This window comes from Neoarius graeffei, chromosome 19 (assembly GCF_027579695.1).
Source record: "Neoarius graeffei isolate fNeoGra1 chromosome 19, fNeoGra1.pri, whole genome shotgun sequence".
NCBI lineage: Eukaryota > Metazoa > Chordata > Actinopteri > Siluriformes > Ariidae > Neoarius > Neoarius graeffei.
In genome coordinates this window covers 30,667,548-30,683,871 of record NC_083587.1, presented here as the reverse complement: position 1 = coordinate 30,683,871, position 16,324 = coordinate 30,667,548, and the positions used below count along the sequence as shown (strand labels likewise).

General features: G+C 40.0%; 1 protein-coding gene across 3 annotated transcripts in view; it reads left to right on the top strand.

Annotated features, from left to right (window-relative positions):
• The window catches only part of rttn (rotatin), a 185,607-nt gene that overhangs the window by 75,194 nt on the left and 94,089 nt on the right, over positions 1-16,324 (top strand). For all 3 annotated transcript variants that reach the window (XM_060899987.1, XM_060899988.1, XM_060899986.1), the window contains exons 18-20: positions 6,629-6,800; positions 13,683-13,782; positions 15,706-15,794. In XM_060899987.1, coding sequence (XP_060755970.1) covers positions 6,629-6,800; positions 13,683-13,782; positions 15,706-15,794 — 361 coding nt within the window. The remainder of the gene's footprint in view (positions 1-6,628; positions 6,801-13,682; positions 13,783-15,705; positions 15,795-16,324) is intronic.

Below are 16,324 nucleotides of genomic sequence, written 5' to 3'. Positions count from 1 at the left end.
GACAAACTTCCTAGGATTTTTATTTTTTGCAGTGTAGCTTTATACAGACAAAAATGTATCTTAATTATGCATTAGTTATGATTCAGAAATAAGATTTATTCTTTTTTTTTCTTCTTATTCAGATTTAGTTGAAAATATTCTGACATTTGAATGGAAATCATGACCACACTGTAGTGTTACTCCCCTAGTCGCCTTTAATTTGATATCTGGTCTTTGTTCAGAACCATTCATGAATGGTGTTAAGGGTAAATCCCTTTCCTAGCCTGTTCCATTTACACATCAGAAAATATGAATTATTGTTTACACAATAGTTGCCGGTCTTTTGATACTTATAATCAGTTCTAACGAATAATAAATTTATAGTCCATTCTAACTGAGCATTGATTTAGGATTGCTTGTATCACATTTTAAATCAACGTGTCGATTCAGATTGTAAACTAGGCACGTGATATTGTGTGTTTTATTTATATACAGCACCCTCCACAATTATTGGCACCCCTCGTTAAGATATGTTCTTAGGCTTCTGATAAATTCATTTTTTTTTAAATAATATAGGACAACAGGGCAGCACGGTGGTGTAGTGGTTAGCGCTGTCGCTTCACAGCAAGAAGGTCCTGGGTTCGAGCCCCGGGGCCGGCGAGGGCCTTTCTGTGCGGAGTTTGCATGTTCTCCCCGTGTCCGCGTGGGTTTCCTCCGGGTGCTCCGGTTTCCCCCACAGTCCAAAGACATGCAGGTTAGGTTAACTGGTGACTCTAAATTGACCGTAGGTGTGAATGTGAGTGTGAATGGTTGTCTGTGTCTATGTGTCAGCCCTGTGATGACCTGGCGACTTGTCCAGGGTGTACCCCGCCTTTCACCCGTAGTCAGCTGGGATAGGCTCCAGCTTGCCTGCGACCCTGTAGAACAGGATAAAGCGGCTAGAGATAATGAGATGAGATGAGATAGGACAACATTGTAAAAAAAGAGAAAAATCCAACCTTTTATTCAAGTGCATTTATTCAGTGGGGAAAAAATCCCACATTAAGAAATAATTATTTTACATGAAATCGTGTGTGCTACAATTATTGGCGCCCCTGATGTTAATACTTTGTACAACTCCCTTTTGCCAACAAGACAGCACTTGATATTCTCCTATAACATTTCACAAGATGGGAGAATACAGAGAGAGGGATATTCGACCATTCCTCTTTGCACAATCTCTCTAAATCATCCAGAGTCCTGGGTCCTGTCCTATGCACTCTCCTCTTCGGCTCACCCCACAGGTTTTCAATTGGGTTGAGGTCTGGGGACTGAGATGGCCATGGGAGGAGCTTGATTTTGTGTCTGGTGAACCATTTTTGTGTAGATTTGGCCACATGTTTAGAGTCATTATCTTGCTGAAAGACCCAGTGATGACCCATTTTCAGCTTTCGGCCAGAGGCCACCAGATTTTGATTTAAAATGTCCTGGTATTCAAAGAGTTTATGATGCCATGCACCCTAACAAGGTTCCCGGGGCCTTTGGAAAAGAAACGGGCCCACAGCATCACCAATCCTCCCCCATACTTCACATACCCCTTTTCCACCAAATCAGTTCCAGGGCTGGCTCAGGGCCAGTGCTGGTGCTGGTTCACAACTCGTTCAACTTGCGAGCCAGCTGAGAACCAGTTTGCTTTTACATAGCTCGGGGTGCTAAGGGGAGCCACGTCATTGCGTCACTGTATATGTCAGTTTACGTCGCTGCGTTTGCATAAACCTTGGGGCGAACATCGAAGCAACAACAACACGGAGAAGAAGAAGAAGCAGCAACAACAATAATGGATGACTGCTGCTTTACTGCATCCATGATATGTCGTCGCTGATTTAAAAATGGCGCCCTCTCACGGTCTTGCTATTGTTGTTGGTCTTAACAACTCCCGACCCCCCCCGCCCGCTGACGTAAGCAGTTCTTTCCTCTGGCCCAGCAAAGAGCTGGTGCTACCCTGGAACCAGTTTCTCTGGCCCAGAGCCAGTTCTTTGTCAGTGGAAACAGAAAACCCAGTTCCAAACTAAGCACTGGCCCCGAACCAGCCCTGGAACTGATTTGGTGGAAAAGCGGTAACAGTGGGCATGAGGTGCTTTTCCGCATACTCGTCTTTTGTGAAGTATTAGAGTGTTTATTGCCAAAAAGCTCTATCTTGGTCTCATCTGACCAAAGCACACGGTCCCAGTTGAAGTCCCAGTACCATAGCGAACTCCAGACGTTTACGTTGATGCTTGTAAGTGAGAAAAGGCTTTTTCCGTGCATGCCTCCCAAACAGCTTGTTGGCATGTAGATAGCGCCTGATGGTTGTTATGGAGACTTTGTGACCCCAAGATGCTACTCTTTGATGCAATTCTCTAACAGTGAGCTTTAGAGAACTTTTTACTTCTCTTACCATCCTCCTCACTGTGCGTGGTGGCGAGATAAACTTGCATCCTCGTCCAGGCTTGTTTGCCACTGTTCCAGTTGTTTTAAACTTCTTGATGATTCCTCTGACTGTAGATATGGGCAGGTGTAGGCGAGTGGCTATTTTCTTGTAGCCGTTGCCTGACTTATGAAGGTCGACACACATCTGCCTTACTTGAATGGTGTGTTCTCTTGTCTTTCCCATGTTGAAGAGTGGATAAGAGAAATAGGCCTCTGTGTCACATCATATTTCTACCCCAGGGAAACAGGATGTGATGAATTACTAATTAAAGGTTCCTAGATGCCCTGATCAACTTCATAAACTACAGTAGAAATGACAGAAATGCTTCAATTACATTTATTTTCGAGGAATTATGGGTGCCAATAATTGTGGAACAGGTGATTTTATGAAAAATAATGATTTCTTAGTCAGGGATTTTTTTTTAAAAATTCACTTGAGTTAAGGGTGACATTTTTCTACAATTTTCAGTGAGAGATTATACTTCTGCAATAAAAAATTAATTTATTTTAAGGCTTTTAACACATCTTAACCAGGGGTGCCAATAATTGTGGAGGGCGACGTGTGTGTGTGTGTGTATATATATATGTGTGTGTGTAATATTTTTTATATATATATATATATATATATATATATATATATATATATATATATATATATATACACGTGTGTGTGTATGTATGTGTGTATATATATATGTATATGTATGTGTATATATATATATATGTATGTATGTGTGTGTGTATAATATTTTATATATATATATACACACACACACACACACACACACACATATACACATACGTGTGTGTATATGTGTGTGTGTGTGTGTGTGTGTGTGTATATATATATATATATATATATATATATATATATATATATATATATATATATATATTGATCAGAGGGGGTGGGGCTTGCTAGGTTTACCTCGTGTGTGTGTGTGTCAGGCTTATGAATTTCCTTGATTATTATTGCTTTACATTGAACGATGTGACATTGTGGAATTTTTCTCCTTTTGTAGCTGAATAATTTCAGTCAGAACCTTTATGGACATTGAAGGCACCACTAGCAACACTCCACTAGCAATACTGGTGCTAGTGTTAGGCATCCAGTCGTCATCTGAGCCTTTTTATGCTGTACAGGATACAACCCCGATTCCAAAAAAGTTGGGACAAAGTACAGATTGTAAATAAAAACGGAATGCAATGATGTGGAAGTTTAAAAATTCCATATTTTATTCAGAATAGAACATAGATGACATATCAAATGTTTAAACTGAGAAAATGTATCATTTAAAGAGAAAAATTAGGTGATTTTAAATTTCATGACAACAACACATCTCAAAAAAGTTGGGACAAGGCCATGTTTACCACTGTGAGACATCCCCTTTTCTCTTTACAACAGTCTGTAAACGTCTGGGGACTGAGGAGACAAGTTGCTCAAGTTTAGGGATAGGAATGTTAACCCATTCTTGTCTAATGTAGGATTCTAGTTGCTCAACTGTCTTAGGTCTTTTTTGTCGTATCTTCCGTTTTATGATGCGCCAAATGTTTTCTATGGGTGAAAGATCTGGACTGCAGGCTGGCCAGTTCAGTACCCGGACCCTTCTTCTACGCAGCCATGATGCTGTAATTGATGCAGTATGTGGTTTGGCATTGTCATGTTGGAAAATGCAAGGTCTTCCCTGAAAGAGACGTCGTCTGGATGGGAGCATATGTTGCTCTAGAACCTGGATATACCTTTCAGCATTGATGGTGTCTTTCCAGATGTGTAAGCTGCCCATGCCACACGCACTAATGCAACCCCATACCATCAGAGATGCAGGCTTCTGAACTGAGCGCTGATAACAACTTGGGTCGTCCTTCTCCTCTTTAGTCCGAATGACACGGTGTCCCTGATTTCCATAAAGAACTTCAAATTTTGATTCGTCTGACCACAGAACAGTTTTCCACTTTGCCACAGTCCATTTTAAATGAGCCTTGGCCCAGAGAAGACGTCTGCGCTTCTGGATCATGTTTAGATACGGCTTCTTCTTTGAACTATAGAGTTTTAGCTGGCAACGGCGGATGGCACGGTGAATTGTGTTCACAGATAATGTTCTCTGGGAATATTCCTGAGCCCATTTTGTGATTTCCAATACAGAAGCATGCCTGTATGTGATGCAGTGCCGTCTAAGGGCTCGAAGATCACGGGCACCCAGTATGGTTTTCTGGCCTTGACCCTTACGCACAGAGATTCTTCCAGATTCTCTGAATCTTTTGATGATGATATGCACTGTAGATGATGATATGTTCAAACTCTTTGCAGTTTTACACTGTCGAACTCCTTTCTGATATTGCTCCACTATTTGTCGGTGCAGAATTAGGGGGATTGGTGATCCTCTTCCCATCTTTACTTCTGAGAGCCGCTGCCACTCCAAGATGCTCTTTTTATACCCAGTCATGTTAATGACCTATTGCCAATTGACCTAATGAGTTGCAGTTTGGTCCTCCAGCTGTTCCTTTTTTGTACCTTTAACTTTTCCAGCCTCTTATTGCCCCTGTCCCAACTTTTTTGAGATGTGTTGCTGTCATGAAATTTCAAATGAGCCAATATTTAGCATGAAATTTCAAAATGTCTCATTTTCGACATTTGATATGTTGTCTGTGTTCTATTGTGAATACAATATCAGTTTTTGAGATTTGTAAATTATTGCATTCCGTTTTTATTTACAATTTGTACTTTGTCCCAACTTTTTTGGAATCGGAGTTGTAGAAATGTATATACCTTGATCTGAGCAGCACGTAGTAGCTATATCTGTTACTTAAAGGGATCCTCCAGATAATTGATTTTCAAACTTATTTTATGTAAAAGTAGTCGTAGAGTTATAGTCTTCAAGAAAAATGCATTTAAAAAAAAAAATTTAATTAAAAAAAAAAATTTGACTACCGGATGGGCTTCCTGTGGTAGTGACATATGCGATGATGTTAGGTAGTGGTCGCTTGCAACAGCTTCAGTCGCCTCAGTGTGTTTTTCATACGAAATCTCTACTAAGTTTACGTTTTAGTCCGGCTTTACCGTTCCAACTTGAACCAGAATATCATGAAGATGAAATGGTGGATTACGAGAGTGAGTCCAGCGGAGAAAATAACAATGAAACGGAGCTCAACTCCGAAGATAGTGTCCAAAGAGTTTCCAGTGTTTTCTTTGTCGCCTGTATTTTCTTCCTTTATACACTGATGAACCTACAACACCGGAATACTGGTTACAATTCACCAGGTAAGACACCGATAATATACTACAAAGAATCACAGTAGAACCAAGTCGAAACTCACCTCTCCGTGTTCTCGTCTCTCTTGACGTTCAGCACTGCATCGGTGGACTTTTGGAGTTGAATGATGGGCAAATATTGTTGGCGCAGCATCATCTTTTAGCTTTCTTTTCTTCCCATTAATCTTGCTTTTAATTCCATCGAATCATCGAAACAGGATGATTTCAAAATGTTCAGTACATAAGTAGGACACCGCAGGCAGGTTGTTTTGAGGGTCTTCTGATGGCTTGAATCTATTTCGTGCAAATAATCGGGCAATTCCGGTCAGTTAAACAGCGAAAAGATATCTTCTCGTCTTTCTTTTTAGCATCATTGTGGAATTTATATGCTACACAATGAGGCATACTTATTTAAAAACTGATAAATTTGGTAAAAATACTTGTTAAACTCTCAAAACTACAACGTAAACAGAGAATATAAACAGCTGAGTTGCTCCAAGTGACCACTACCTGACGCCATCGCATACGTCACTATCATGGGAAGCCCATCTGGTATGCTAAAAAAAAATGCATTTTTCTCGAACACTGTTTGGTCTCTGAAAATTTTTGGTTTTTGCAATCTACGACTACTTTTACATAAAATAAGTTTGAAAATCAATCTCCTGGAGGATCCCTTTAATTAAAAAAAAAAAGAGATGTCATTTAACACAATTAAGAAACCAACATTTTCTGTTTATACAATTGCTGTGTTTCTGCGGCTAATTGAATAGCTGCGGTGATGTCGGGAATCTCTGAGCCATCAGTCTGCTCAAGTCTCATCATAACCTCATGACTAGCTAGTGCGTTCTTCTTAACACTTTCCATAAGACCTTTACCTTTGTGTGAGCTGCATATCTGCAGTCTGTATGTCATGCTCTGTGTTGTAATTCATACTCTGTCTGTGTTTTAAAGGGTGAGATGCACAGCAGCTCAACACCTGTCACTTCATCTGGCCAAGTCAGAAGACAACAGAACGTCCCCACCTGCTGTGGACAGCTCGACTCTGTCATCACTGCCGTCTCTGTATGTTACTGAGAAATATGTGGACATCAGACTAAGCGACTCCAACAAGTCTTACCTTAAGGTGAACTCAGATCAGGGTTTCATCGTTCCACAGAGTGTCGTGTTAAATATTTCAAAATTGTTTTTTAAACAGCAGTCCACTCATTTGTCCATGCAATGCGATAATCCAGCTGTGGCTTTGGAAACTATTTTGGCTGACAAAATATTTGGCCATATTGTGTCTGAAATGTCAGTTACTCAATATTAATTTCTTGTTCATAGAGATGTTTGATAAAAGCAAAGTCACACAAGCACAGAGTTGCCCCTTTTCCACCAAAGCAGTTCCAGGGCTGGTTCGGGGCCAGTGCTTAGTTTGGAACCGGGTTTTCTGTTTCCACTGACAAAGAACTGGCTCTGGGGCCAGAAAAAATGGTTCCAGGCTAGCACCGCTTACATCAGCGGGGGGGCGGAGTTGTTAAGACCAACAACAATAACAAGACCGCGAAAGATTGCCATTTTTAAGCGACGAGAAGCAGCAGCTGTACAAACGCGAAGTCATTTATTATTATTGTTGTTGCTGCTGCTGCTTCTTCAGTGGTGTTTTTGCTTCGATATTCGCGCCAAGGTTTATGCAAACGTAGTGACGTAACTGACGTATACAGCGACGTAACTGACACAGCGACGTAATGACGTGGCTTCCCTTAGCACCGTGAGCTATGGAAAAGCAAACTGGTTCTCAGCTGGCTCGCAAGTTGAACGAGTTGTGAACCAGCACCAACCCCGAACCAGCCCTGGAACTGATTTGGTGGAAAAGGGGTAAGTGTGATGTTGCTTAATTATGACACTTGTTGAATGTTATACGATATTTAAATAATATTGGCTGGCTTTTTTTCATGGTATATCAGATATATTCCATTCAGCTAGTATGAGATTGAACGAGTCGAAGATGGGCTGAATGGAATATATCTGATATACCATGAAAAAAAGCCAGCCAATATTATTATTATTATTATTATTATAATATACATTCCTTTTGGGTGTTCAACACGTCTTTCTCTTTCTAAATTCTCTCAATCTTCCGTATTTAACGAAGCAAACCTGGCAGCCATGTTTGCTTACAAATTGTCACCGTCGCTCGCTAGCACGGAAGTTTTACGTCTCCGACGTGTGACGTCATGTTGTCTTGACAGCCATGCAATATCGTAAACCATGTTCAGCGCTCATTCTCCATCGGGTAGAGTGATGTAATACACGTAGGATAAGCGATATGCGAACAATATTGCATGCTATCGAACCAAATGAATGAAACCCTCTAGAAGGGAAAAGAACACGTTTATATTCCATCGAAAAAGTGTCCTGTACACTACCGTTCAAAAGTTTGGGGTCACCCAGACAATTTTGTGTTTTCCATGAAAAGTCACACTTTTATTTACCACCATAAGTTGTAAAATGAATAGAAAATATCGTTAAGACATTTTTCTGGCCATTTTGAGCATTTAATCGACCCCACAAATGTGACGCTCCAGAAACTCAATCTGCTCAAAGGAAGGTCAGTTTTATAGCTTCTCTAAAGAGCTCAACTGTTTTCAGCTGTGCTAACATGATTGTACAAGGGTTTTCTAATCATCCATTAGCCTTCTGAGGCAATGAGCAAACACATTGTACCATTAGAACACTGGAGTGAGAGTTGCTGGAAATGGGCCTCTATACACCTATGGAGATATTGCACCAAAAACCAGACATTTGCAGCTAGAATAGTCGTTTACCACATTAGCAATGTATAGAGTGGATTTCTGATTAGTTTAAAGTGATCTTCATTGAAAAGAACAGTGCTTTTCTTTCAAAAATAAGGACATTTCAAAGTGACCCCAAACTTTTGAACAGTAGTGTATATGTAATAATGTTCCATTCCCCTGCCAAGTTAAATTCTCCAAAATGTGTTGATTGATTTTCTATTCCAGCAGCTCTGGTAGTAGTTTGGGTTGCAGAGTTTTATATTAATTCGCACATTGTAATACATAATTGGTTCTGTTCACAGGGAATCAAAGACCAATAGTATTATTCAACACAAAAAAAGTATAATTATTCATTTGGAAGTTTTCTGTAAAGAGATGTTTATTTAAAGGTGACATTTTATACCCCTTTTCTACAAGTTCACACAATTCCCTGAGGCCTTAATAAAACATCTGTGATGTGCTTTGGTCAAAATACCGCACTGATGAAGCACCACAGCTCCCTTCTCACCCTGTCTAAACAGCCCTGTTCAACACGGCTGATTTGAGCGCCTGTTCCTTTAAATTATCATGAGCCACTGCTCACCCCACCCCCTTCGTCCGTCAGCCAGTCAGGTAGCACTTTTGTCATGAATATTGCTGGGTTTCACGTGACGTCGCATCCACTTCATTAGTTATTCAAAACTTTTTTTTTTTTTTTAAGATTTTTTTTGGGCTTTTTCCACCTTTATTGGATAGGACAGTGTAGAGACAGGAAATGAGCAGGAGAGAGACGGGGAGGGATCAGGAAATGACCTCGGGTCGGAATCGAACCCGGGTCCCTGGATTTATGGTATGGCGCCTTATCCACCTGAGCCACGATGCCCCAGTTATTCAAAACTTTAGCTGGTGGTCTACCAAAGCTCAGCTGACAAAGCGTTTGTATGGAGAAGGTGCATTGCTCGCATGAAAAATCCCTCATGCTTGCGTTGTTTTAGGTTGTTCGAATCAGTCAAACTGTGAAACTGATAAGTTTCTTCAGGGTTCCCTGTGAACTAATAAAAAAGGGTGAACGAACACAGGATTTCACAAAAAGACGTCGACAAAGGTGGCTTTTGAACCTCTCACTGAAATCGAAGGGAGCCGAGTCGAAGCATGCTCGAGTTTGCAGTGATCACTTGGTGAAAGGTTTGTATATCCCTCTCAGCTCTGTCCTCAGTGTTTTCCAAGTACTTTTCTTGCTATGTGTCATTATTTTACAGTACTGTTTTTAGTCACGAAGCGCTAAAGTCCCCAGCTGTTTCTTTTGTTTCCTCCTCACAAAGTCCATATGCATGAAGGTCGCGACAGAATTCTTACCCAGCCGTACAGTTACAATGCGCCGTGATCACTTCTCTGTCTTGTTTCAGTAAGATCCAGGTTTTTAAAGGGGATTCTGATGATGTTTGTGAATGATTTGCGTGAGCGATAAGAATGAACACAAGTGAGAATCAAGCGAACTGTTGTTTGTTTACACTTCAGTTTGCAGCGCTTCGTTGTAAAGACGCGAACGAAAAGCTTAAAAAAACCCACACTTACACGGGCAAAAACAATACAGGATTCATTCGGCAGTGACTCGATACCGAGGTCCTTTACCCAGCCACATACAAAACAGTTGTAAGCCTCCATACTCTTCCACGCTTTCATCTGTTTTGCGGTGTAGAAGGACGTCTGCAACACCAGATAGTTCGAGATGTCGGGGAACTCGACTGAAGGGTAATTTTCGAGATCGTATGACAAATCCTTCTTTCCCAGACTGTAGGGGTCGATTCCATTGCACACAGCAATCTTCTGAATATATCTAAAGCCAGCAGTGGCTTCTAGATTACGAGCGTACTCTGATAAGTTATTGCTAGTTGTTTGCAGTACGGCAGCCGTTTAGACCACTAGCTATTTCACTTCCGGTAAAACCGCTAAGAAAAGTCACGTGACTGAAACCCAGCAATTCATTCGCAAAGGCAGTTCTCAGTCCATGAGTTGAGATACTCAGATGATGGTGTGGTATAATTTTAATGAGTTCTCCTTGCGACATAGAAAGGGGAGACAAATCTGAACGGCTTTTTGAAGCTCATAAACTGACAGGGTTGTATTATTTCAGATTTAGTGGATTAATAAGCACTCCAGATACCCAAATGTACGTGCAAGCAAGTGAGTTTTTCATAATATGTCCCCTGTAATATTCAGCCAGAGATAGATTAAAGCTTTTTTTTTTTTTTTTTTAATTTCCACCATGGGAAAGTCTAATGATGGAGCACTATGGGTTTACGTTCTCTATGTAAGGTGCAAATCTGTATACATGGGTGCAGCTGATCCTCTAGATTGTACACCGAAGCCAAAACATGCCTCCATCTGGTTTCCGTGTCAAACTGTCTGTTTAACGTCACTGTGCATGAAATCAGTGGATGGACTTACAAGGTTTGTCTTTCTTTAAAAGTTCGACTGTTGTCATGATTTGCATCTCAAATCAAAATCCCTTGCACTTGCGTTGAAAAAGTATTCCTGATTTAGAAAATACAGAAGAGTAGTCCTCAAAACACATGAATTTTTTGTGTTAATAATGGATGACTGTTTGCTTATAAGCTGCTATAAACAGTCTATAAGCTGCTATAAGTGATAGCAGGAACTAAATGGATTTTGTATGTTTACACATAATTAGATTATTAAATATAACCATAAATGGATAAAAATTATGACTGTTATTATAATTTACAAAAGAAGTGATGTGGTATAAAAGGAATAAAACACTTTTTTTGCGATTTGCTGTTATAGGGAAAATCAATTTTGCGGTAATAATAGTAACTCTGCTTTGCATTAGGCTCAGAGGTGGACAAAGTACCCAACTTCATTACTTAAGTCAAAGTACAGATCTCACTGGTCAAATGTTACTCCAGTACAAGTGAAAGTTGTCCAGTCAAATATTTACTTAAGTTAAAGTACTGAAGTATTTGCTTTTAAAAATACTTAAGTATTAAAAGTGCATTTTCTGTCAACACATCGTTGTATTATTGCCACAACGCTTACAAAACCTAACGCCTCTGAAGCAACCAACTGGATTTACTGACTCGCTTATAGAACGTGTAGAGCTGAAGCTCCACCTGACGTGCTCGCAAGCTCTTTTCAAACTCAGAATCATATTGGGTAGCTAACCTTACTAGAAAAGAAAGATTTCGACATTCTGTTTATTTGGCAAGATTATGCTAAAGTTAACGTTATTCACGTTAGCATAACTCTGTTTTTACATGCTAACTAACAGTGTCCAAGTTAACTAGCTCTGTGTTAGCGTTAGCCGTGGGCAAGGCTATGGCAACTTGGTGGGAAAATCCATAGAAAGTCATTTGACTAACCAGACTGCATAGCTATTGCAACGTTATTGCTAGCTCTAAAAGCACAGACAACTTCATTGCAAGCTTTCTCTTGGAATAAAACGTTTATAGACCTCAATATGCTTCCGCAGGTTGGACGGTGAGATTTTGTAGGCCGTGATGTGGTTCGTTTTAGGCAAACATTTAAAACGAAACGAATCTTTAATCCTTTCAGAAAACTGAAACATGGGTTCTAGGTATGGCCATGGGTGTGTGTGTGTGTGTGTGTGTGTGTGTGTGTGTGTGTGTGTGTGTGTGTGTGTGTGCGTTCCCCAGAAGAACCGCCTTCTTCCATTCTGCCATCAACTGATCGTGTTCAAATAATGCTGCGGAGAAATCATTGAACTTGATTTTATCCAGTCTATGGACGTGTCGTGACCCTAGTGATTACTGATAGGCTGTCTCAGTGTCACCTGCGAAAAAACCAATCATGTTTTATCAAAGAAAACAAAAAGCATCTACTTTCAAAGCTAGTAACGAGGACCTTGATAGAAATGTAGTGGAGTAAAAGTACGATATTTGTCTTTCAAATGTAGTGAAGTTAAAGTCATAAGTTGCCAGAAAAAATAATAAAGTACAGATACTCAAAAAGTGTACTTAAAGGGGTACCAACTATAATATATACAGTTGCTGATGTGACAAAGTAACGTATTCTATCAAATTTATATACTAGAAAACAACGAAATATCTTGGTAATTGTAAATATAATAGTCGGTACGCTAAACGGCACAAGAGTCGCCATTTTTAAAAGACCGTGACGTCAGCCCTACCCACTGCACTAGGAGAGAAGCGTGTAATCATGGCGTCGGGCACATCAAGTGAAAGCGACAGCTCTGTCGAATCATACGAAGAGATCCTGCAAGACACACTGCAAGCAGGCTATGGCTTAGAAGGGTACCAGTTTGAACCTAGGAGAGGTACTCTCGACTCCGGTGATGACGAAAGAAGAGAAGAAAGCTCGAACTCGCTTGGTGTTTTTCAGTGGAAACGAGTGAAAAGACACGTCTGGAGGATCGTTATGCTTTCCATCGGTCCTGTTATTACACCCGAAAGCAACACACTGTGGCATTGTGTAGCCGATCACTTACAATTCATCCTACTTTCCGATTCACACGTGCTATTCCCAACCTCAATGAGCCAACACAACTGGGCACATACATACGTCATGAGTGTTACGCAGAGAAAATGAACGTGCATTCTGATTGGATAAAATTAATATCATGGCGGGCTGTTCAAACTGCGGAAATAGTTTGCTCGAGCTACTTTCAAAACACTATAACTTTCCAACCTTAGAGCAAAAAACTTTAAGTCTTGAATAAGGTTCGTTAATGTGTGTTTTATTGTTATATTTACTCTATATATTGCCCTCTGTTTCCCTTTAAGTACAGTACTCAAGTAAATGTACTTCGTTACTGTCCACCTCTGATCAGGCTGCATTACTCCCAGCGATCATTATCGGCGTGCAGCGAAAATCTACAGCACAGCACGAAAACCTTATATACAACCATTAAATACTTGTTTATTCTGAGTGTCTGGTTGCTCAAAAGTTCATTTATTGTGAGGTAAAACATTTTGCTTCTTTTTCAGACTACTGCTTTGTCTTTGCATTATTTATTGTTCTTATTAATTATTATAGTTTTCAGCAATAATGTGCAGTTTTATATTCTCAGTTCTCTAATGAACCTGAATCAAATCGTACGAAGAGCGGCTAGATTAAGGGATTTCTGCTTTGTGTATTGCTATAGAACAGAGCATGGCTGTAGTTAAACACAACAGAAGGATGAAAGATTTATAAAGGTGAAGTGTAATAGCTGTGTGGGGTTTTTTTTTTTTTTTGGTCTCTCTACACAGGTGGAGTGTGTGAATAAGCTGTGTGGTATCTTTACCTCCGAGACGGTGGATATGGTCTTGCGCAAATCTGCAGCCGAACAGCTGGTGGTTGTTTTGCAGGGTGAGAAACATGTCGACTTCTTCCTCTTAGTCACACACACACTTCTGCTCTCAAACACTTCATGCACTGAAGTGTGTGCTGCGACTGCATAAATAGTGGATTATTTCTGGATGGTGTCAAGTGGAAGGGATGGAGTTAGTTACAGTGCAAGATGCACATTTTGTCGTAGTCCTAATATTCGTATGAAACACTTTTAATATAAAAACATATTCGTGTGCATTTTTTGAAGAGCATGTGTCTTATAAGCAATAACCAGTTAATTCAAGCATTCATATAAACAGCTTTCAAGAGTGTCTGAGATTGAATTAAAGCTACCCTCATGAAAAAAAAAAAGGTACAGTTTGTTTCTAGCATGATGATAGCAGCCCCAGTAGATTAGACCGCTCCATTTTGTGTACAACCCCAATTCCAAAAAAGTCTGGATGCTGTGAAAAAAATAAATAGAAACAGATTGTGAAGAATTGCAAATCATGGAAACCCTATATTTCATTGAAAATGGTACAAAGACAACGTATGTTGAAACTGAGAAATAGTTTTGGTTAATTGGCAACAGGTCAGTCACATGATTGGGAATAAAAAGAGCATCCCAGAGAGGCGGAGTCTCTCAGAAGTAAAGATGGGGAGGGAGGGGTTCACTGATCTGTGAAAGACTGCATGGACAAACAGTGCAAGAATTTAAGAATAATGTCCCTCAATGTAAAATTGCAAAGAATTTGGGGATCACATCATCTATGGTACAAAATATCATTTAAAAGATTCAGAGAATCTGGAGAAATCTCTGTATGCGAGAGACAAGGCTGAAAACTGACACTGGATGCCTGTGATCTTCAGGCCCTCAGGAGACACTGCATTAAAAGCAGACACGTGTCTGTAGTGGAAATCACTGTATGGGCTCAGAGACACTACAGAAAACTATTGTCTATGAAAACAGTTCATTACTGCATCCACAAATGCAAGTTAAAACCAGATATAAACAATATCCAGAAACACCGCCACCTTCTCTGGGCCCGAGCTCTTTTACGATGGACTGAGGCGAAGTGGAAAACTGTCCTGAGGTCTGACGAAACAAAATTAGAAATTCTTTTGAGAAATCATGGACACCACGTCCTCCAGGCTAAAGAGGAGAGGGACCATCCGGCTTATGAGTGCACAGTTCCAAAGCTAGCATCTGTGATGGTATGAGGGTGCATTAGTGCACATGACATGGGTCACTTGAACATCTGGGAAGGCATCATTAATGCTGAATGATGTATACACATTTTAGGCAACATGCTGCCATCCAGACAAAATCTTTTTCAGGGAAGGCCTTCCTTCTTTCAGCAAGACAATGCCAAACCGCTTTCTACACATATTAAAACTGCATGGCTCCGTAGTAAGAGTCCGGGTGCTAAACTGGCCTGCCTGCAATCCAGACCTGTCTCTCATTTAAAATGTTTGGCACATTATGAAGCGCAAAATATGACACAGGAGACCCCGAACTGTTGAGCAACTGAAATTGTATATCAGGCAAGAATGGGACAACATTTCTCTTTCAAAACTACAGCACCTGTTCTCTCCAGTTCCCAAACATTTACAAAGTGTTGTTAAAAGTAGAGGTGATGCAAAACAGTGGTAAACATGCCCCTGTCCCAACTTTTTTGAAAAGCGTTACTGACCTCAAATTCAAAATGAGCGCATATTTTTCAAAAGGCATAAAATTTCTCAGTTTCACCATTTGATATGTTGTCTTTATACTGTTTTCAGTTAAATATAGGGTTTCCATGATTTGCAAATTATCGCATTGTGTTTTTAATTGCAGGTTACACAGCGTCCCAACGTTTTTGGAATTGTGGTTGTGGTTATCAGTTTCGACATTTCAGTAAATCAGATGATGTTGACGGATTTATTGGATGCTTTGGCCTTGCATTTTATTTCTTTTTCCAGATCCTGCAACTCACGCTGTCCTGAAGAGTCAGGGACTGATGGACAAACTCGTGTCTTTGATTACAGAGAGTGTGAACAGCCGTGGAAGGGTAAAATTCGCCAATTTAAAAAAAAAAAAAGGAAAAATATTGACACACCTGAACAATTCCTTTATGTATAAACTAATGAATAGTGTTATAGAACGTAATAAAAAAAAACCTATTAGGAAAGACATTTGGAAGAGAGATCTGACCACAACCCAGCTTTGAGCTAATAATGGAAGTGATGAGTTCGTCAGTGTTAATTAGCTTGTGTTGCTTGATGAGGGCCTCCCCAGGCCTAAAGCTGCAAACGTTGTGGAGTGTTTTGCCCTGCTAATGAGGCTAATTACAGGAAATAATGTTTCATAATGTCTGGCAGTTACCCATAGAGAACAATCTGATAAACTGCTGTAGCTAGTTAACGCTTTTATGGACTGTTACAGTATCGCATGCTGCATATCTCTGCTGGATTTTTTCCAATTGTTTAGTTATAGATATAAATAAGCACGTAAACGAAAAGTTCAGATAGACTACTGTAAATATTTTACATGTCATAATTTTTTTAAAATAATGATGATGATTTAATATTATTCTAACAC